Raw genomic sequence first — 5633 nt, 5'->3', positions numbered from 1 at the left:
GGAGGGCAGGCGCAGGGCAGGGGCGGGCATGCCAACCCAAGGGGGTAGGTAGGGGCCAGGCTGCCCTTCTTCCAGCATCTTGGGGGTCTCCCGGTGCTCTCCACCCGCCCTGCAGACTCTCAAGCTAACTTTGTCCTTTGTTGCTTTTTGGGTCCATCTTAGAAGTGACTCAGCTACCAAGAAAGAGTACTTTGAAGGTAAGTCAGTGGGAGAGGGGGTGGTCTATTGCGCTCAGGGCCAAGCCCCTCGGGGCACGTCCTTGTTGGCTTGAGGCGCTGGGCCCCATCCCCTGCTGGGATCTGTCCAGGGGCATCTTGCCCCTCTGACAGCTGCAGCCTGGAATCTCAGCAGCATTTTGGTTGAGCAAGTGGCCTCGCCCAAGCCAGCTGAGAGGTTGGGGGCCGGGGGTGGGGGGTGGGTTATTTAGGCAGCTGCCTGGTGTAGTTTGAACAGAACAGGCCACGGGTGTGATTCTATAGAAAGAGTCTGGTGTCTGCTGTGGTCACGGCCCATAGGAGCGGGAGGGGGGTGGGGCGGATGGGGGTGGTGTGCACTGCACAAGGAGCCTTGTCTGGACTAGGGCAAAGCATACCTATGGGGGGCTCTGGTGGGAGGGACTGCAGCCAGGATGTGGGAGGGCAGGAGGGAGGTTCTGTGAAGTGCTGGGGGAGGGGGCGGCTGAAAAGCAGATTTCAAGTCATAAAGTCAGCTAGAAGCTGTCCGGGCAGGGAGAGCTCTCTGCTGGGAGGAGGTGCTGGGGCTGCTTCTGTCCTGTCTTCACCCAGCCTGGCTGCATGACCTCAGGCAAGTCCTGGTCCTTTGGGCCTCAGTTTCCCTTTCTGTGGAATGGGGGTAGTGGGCTAGGTGGCATGGGGTCTTAGCTGGGTTGTGTAGGGCATGGCCTTCTACTGGGGGAGGGCTCTGAACCGCGGTCCTGAGGGGGTGAGCTCCTTCCATGGGTCTTTGGGGTCACCCGGGTGCCTTGTCTGTCTCCACAGGAGCAAGGATGCAGGAGCTTTATCTGCTGTGCTGGGTGGTCCTCCTGGGCCTGGTGCGGGCCTGTCCCGAGCCCTGTGACTGTGGGGAGAAGTATGGTTTCCAAATTGCTGACTGTGCCTACCGAGACCTGGAGGCTGTGCCACCCGGCTTCCCGGCCAATGTAACCACGCTGAGCCTGTCAGCCAACCGGCTGCCAGGCTTGCCACAGGGCGCCTTCAGGGAGGTGATCCTGCTGCAGTCGCTGTGGCTGGCACACAATGAGATCCGCACGGTGGCCGCTGGCGCCCTGGCCCCTCTGGGCAACCTCAAGAGCCTGGACCTCAGCCACAACCTCATCTCCGACTTTGCCTGGAGTGACCTGCACAACCTCAGTGCCCTCCAGCTGCTCAAGATGGACAGCAACGAGCTGACCTTCATTCCCCGCGATGCTTTCCGCAGCCTCCGTGCCCTGCGTTCACTGCAGCTCAACCACAACCGCTTGCACTCGCTGGCCGAGGGCACCTTCGCGCCGCTCACGGCGCTGTCTCACCTGCAGATCAACGATAACCCTTTCGACTGTACGTGCAGCATCATGTGGTTCAAGACGTGGGCCCTGACCACGGCCGTGTCCATCCCGGAGCAGGGCAACATCACTTGCACTTCCCCCCACGTGCTCAAGGGCACCCCACTGAACCGCCTGCTGCCTCTGCCTTGCTCCGCGCCCTCCGTGCAGCTCACCTATCAGCCCAGCCAGGACGGCGCCGAGCTGAGGCCGGGCTTTGTGCTGGCGCTCCACTGTGACGTGGATGGGCAGCCGGCCCCCCAGCTCCACTGGCATATCCAGACGCCCGGTGGCACCGTGGAGATCACCAGCCCCAATGTGGGTACCGATGGGCGCGCCCTGCCCGGTGCCCTGGCCGCCGGCAGCCGGCCGCGCTTCCAGGCCTTTGCCAACGGCAGCCTGCTCATCCCCGACTTTGGCAAGCCGGAGGAAGGCACCTACAGCTGCCTGGCCAGCAACGAGCTAGGCAGCGCGGAGAGCTCGGTGAACGTGGCCCTGGCCACGCCGGGCGAGGGTGGTGAGGATGCCCTGGGGCACAGATTCCACGGCAAAGCAGCCGAGGGCAAGGGCTGCTACACAGTTGACAATGAGGTGCAGCCTTCGGGGCCTGAGGACAACGTGGTGATCATCTACCTCAGCAGGGCGGGGAGTCCTGAGGCTGCAGTAGCAGGAGAAGGGGTTCCCGGGCAGCGGCCCCGCGGCCTGCTCTTGCTGGGCCAGAGCCTCCTCCTTCTCCTTTTGCTCCCTTCCTTCTAAACTCACCCCAACCTGGGCTGGGCTGGCGGCTCCAGAGCCTCCCCAGCTCCTCCCGGCCTCTGCTGCTGTAAGTACTGCAGAGCTCGCGGGGCGGGGAGGGCCTCCACATCTTCCTACCTCCCCCCCTCATCTCTTCTGGAACACTCACCACCCCCAACTTCTAGACTTGCTCGAAGCTAGTGACTAGGACAGATCTGATCCCCAGATTTCCCACCTAAAGTGCTCACTGCTGCTAACCACGCTGCCCACGCTCCCTCGCTGGGCGGCACACTGCCGGGGCAGGGCATGTCCTAGACAACTGGTGGCGCCTCACGGGTGGGAATCCGGGCCCTGGGACTGATCAGGGGGTGAGGGCTGGGGGCAGGGTGCGGGCTGGGCAGGGGGGTAGGGCGCAGGCGCAGGAGAGATGGATCGGATACAGGCTGTGGCTGCAGGGCCCGAGGCTCTCTGAGCTCCGGCCCCCCTAGTTGCTCTCTGCTGACTGGGGGCTCAGGAGTCTCTTTGTCTGAATCTCAGACAGGATCTGGGATGGGCCTTCATCTCCCCTCACCCTTACCCTCGGCCTGCGCTCCTCCACCCTGCACACCAGCCCCTCCTTGCTCTCCAAGCATCCATCTGTAGCCTGCTGCTCCCAAGAGGCCAGTCAGCCTGGGGCCAGCAGAGAAATAAACAGCATTTCTGATGCTCTCCCGTGTCTGCCTGGAGTTTTGTCTGTATCTGGGAGCCCTCAGTGGGGCACAGGACCAGGAGCTGCACGGTCAGGACGGCCAGCACCAGCGCCGGCCCACATGTGACGGGAGCCCTCGACCAGGGGGCAAGCAGGCTGGAGGGCGGGGCCGTGTGGGCGAGGACCGCCTGTTCCCTCTCTCCTGAAGAGCTCCTGCGAAATCAGGGGTTCGAGCCTCACCACCATTTCAGAGGCCTCCCTGGGGCACCCAGTGGCACTGAGTGGTCCTTTAGGCCAGCTGTGGCCTGAAGCTGCATTTTGGAGGGGGGCCTGGGTTGTGGCCCCTCTCCCCAGTCCTGCTCTTGGAAGAGATGTTAGGGAAGGGGGGAGAGTAAAAGGGCGGGGGCAGGGTGTGTGCAGATAAGGGGGGATGGGAACAGGGAAGGGACAGGACTGGGGAGAGAGAGGGGAGCGTGAGACCCAGAGAGACGGAGAAGGAACACATCTGAAGGAGCAGTCAGAGAAAATGAGTGGTGCTTTCTAGGAAGAAGTGGTGTTCCTGGAGGCAAGTTTTTCCCTAGGAGTCTCTCCCAAAAGAGCAAGTAGTACTGGTCTGGAGGGGAGGTGCTGGCAGCAATCTAGGGGTTTCTTAGAATGGGAACCGTGAGAGTGGGGTCAGAACCTGGAGCTGCAGAGCCCCTTATCTGTGCAGAGTCAGAGATGTCTCCCTACTGCTGTGGCCCTTTCAAAATCTGGGAGTCTACATGGACAAGACCCGTGGGAGGGGCTCTGCAACCTCAGCCCAGAGCCCCACAATGGCCGAACCCAGCAACTCAGAGGCAGGGAGGCCAAGGAGCCTGGGGGCTGACTAGACCCCTTCCCCATCCTCCTGTGTGTAGAGCCTCCCTGCCCCTCGGGCCATGGTCACCCTGGAGCTGCTGCTGAGCTGGTGTCCCCAGCAGCCAGTCAAGGATGGCTGCACAGCTGGCCTCTGAGGGCAGGGTGGAGCCCAGTCCCTGTGCCGCGCTGCCTGTGGTAAGTTGCTCTCTCTCTCTGGGCTTCAGTTTCCTGAGGAGACGGACGATGGGGTAGGACATTGAAATGCTTAAGGGTCCAGTCCACGATGACAGATGATGGCCGAGTCTTGATCATCCTACCCCCTGGAATCTCTCGCTCCATTCACAGCTGAGCAGGCTTGGATCAAGTTCCCCAGCCAGGTTCATGGTCCCTTGGACTGGCTCTCTCATGTCACCCACCCTTTTCCACCTTGCTTGGGATGCTTTAGCAACTGTCCCCTTAATGCTCTGGGATGTGTCTTCCTCTGTGCCTTCACTTATGCTGCTCCCTTGGTCTGGACACCCTTTCCCGGCTCATTTGACTAAATTAGCTTTCCAGACTTGGCTCAGGCACCACCTCCTCCAGAAAGCCTTCCTGGATGCCCTCTCCTCATCTGGATCAGGTCGCCTCCTCTGGCTCACAGCCCCCCTGGTGCCCGGTGTCCCAGCCTGGTTACACCCATTGTGACTATTTCTTGTGTAGGACAGAGACCCAATCTGCCTTCTCGTCCCTGTGACCCTGTCAGTCTCCAACACAGGGAGGGCCAGGAAGACAACTTTCAACAGGCTGCTGTGGAATCAGTTTGCCCTCCTGAGGAATGGACCCCCGAATCCGTCTCAACATCCCTGCTAGCGGCCCTTCCTCTCTGCACTAGCAGGCACAGCCTCCACCTTCACACCTTGACCCGTATTACTTCCCCATCTCCTGAAATCTCTCTTCCTCCCTACATCTTGTCATTTCTTAAGACCATACTAAGTCTTCCTTCCAAAGCCAATGCCCACACCACTCGGGGGTGACATCATAGGGCCTCCTGTCCACCACCCAAAGGGGAGCAGAGATGGGGCCCCGCCCACTGCTCAGCCCAACGTGTGACTGGACCACCCCACCCCCACCCAAGCCTCATGACATGCTGATTTACTGACAGTGTGGCCCATTTTCCCTGCGCCCCTCTCTCCAAGGAGGACTGTTTCTCAAGGACAAGTTTATTACGCGGAATACACTCACCTCTTTCATAATACCTAAAGACACACCAGCTACAAAAATATCTGACTCTCAAGTGTGGGCAGCTCAGGGTGTGGGTCCTGGTTGGAGCTGGGACTTTGCTGCTGGTGGGAGCACAGAGCTGCCTTGCAGGTCAAGAGGCCCCCAGAGAGGAGAGGGCGGAGTGGGAGGAGAGACAGAATCCCTGCATCTGGTCCCCGGCGGTGAGGCTGAGGGTGAAGCGGGCCTGAGCTGGAATTTGAGGCTTCCCCAGCCTGAATCACCTATTCCGCTCAGGAAGAGGCCCAGTGGCACAGCCAGCTTGGGGAGGGTGTGGCTCTCTTGGACCAAGGGCCTAAACCACTGATTGCTTTCTCCAGAGTCCTCACTTTATAAGGCTAATGAGGCAGACTAGAGTCTTCCCAAGGCTGGTAGTCCAGACACACCTCCACCCAACTCCTGGCTCAGAGCCCCTGGCCTCTGGGACTGGGTACTGGGGCGCTGATCCTGGGGGAGCTGTTGGCAGAGCTGGTGCTAAGCAGAGAGGCAGCCATGTTTGGGGAGATGCTAGGAGAGCCAGGCAGGGAAGCCCCCAGTACAGATGAAGACAAGGTGGCTGGGCCTTAAGCATCC

General features: G+C 60.8%; 1 protein-coding gene across 1 annotated transcript; it reads left to right on the top strand.

Annotated features, from left to right (window-relative positions):
- Positions 1-1006: 1006 nt before the first annotated feature.
- On the top strand, positions 1007-2296 carry ISLR (immunoglobulin superfamily containing leucine rich repeat; the record flags this gene model as incomplete). The annotated part of the gene is made up of 1 exon (XM_084239881.1): positions 1007-2296. One exon carries the CDS (start codon positions 1007-1009, stop codon positions 2294-2296), a length of 1290 nt encoding a protein of 429 aa, XP_084096007.1.
- Between the last annotated feature and the right edge of the window lie 3337 nt (positions 2297-5633).

Source organism: Talpa europaea (assembly GCF_964194135.1).
Source record: "Talpa europaea genome assembly, chromosome: 8".
Taxonomy (NCBI): domain Eukaryota; kingdom Metazoa; phylum Chordata; class Mammalia; order Eulipotyphla; family Talpidae; genus Talpa; species Talpa europaea.
This window is presented reverse-complemented; position numbering and strand designations above follow the sequence as displayed.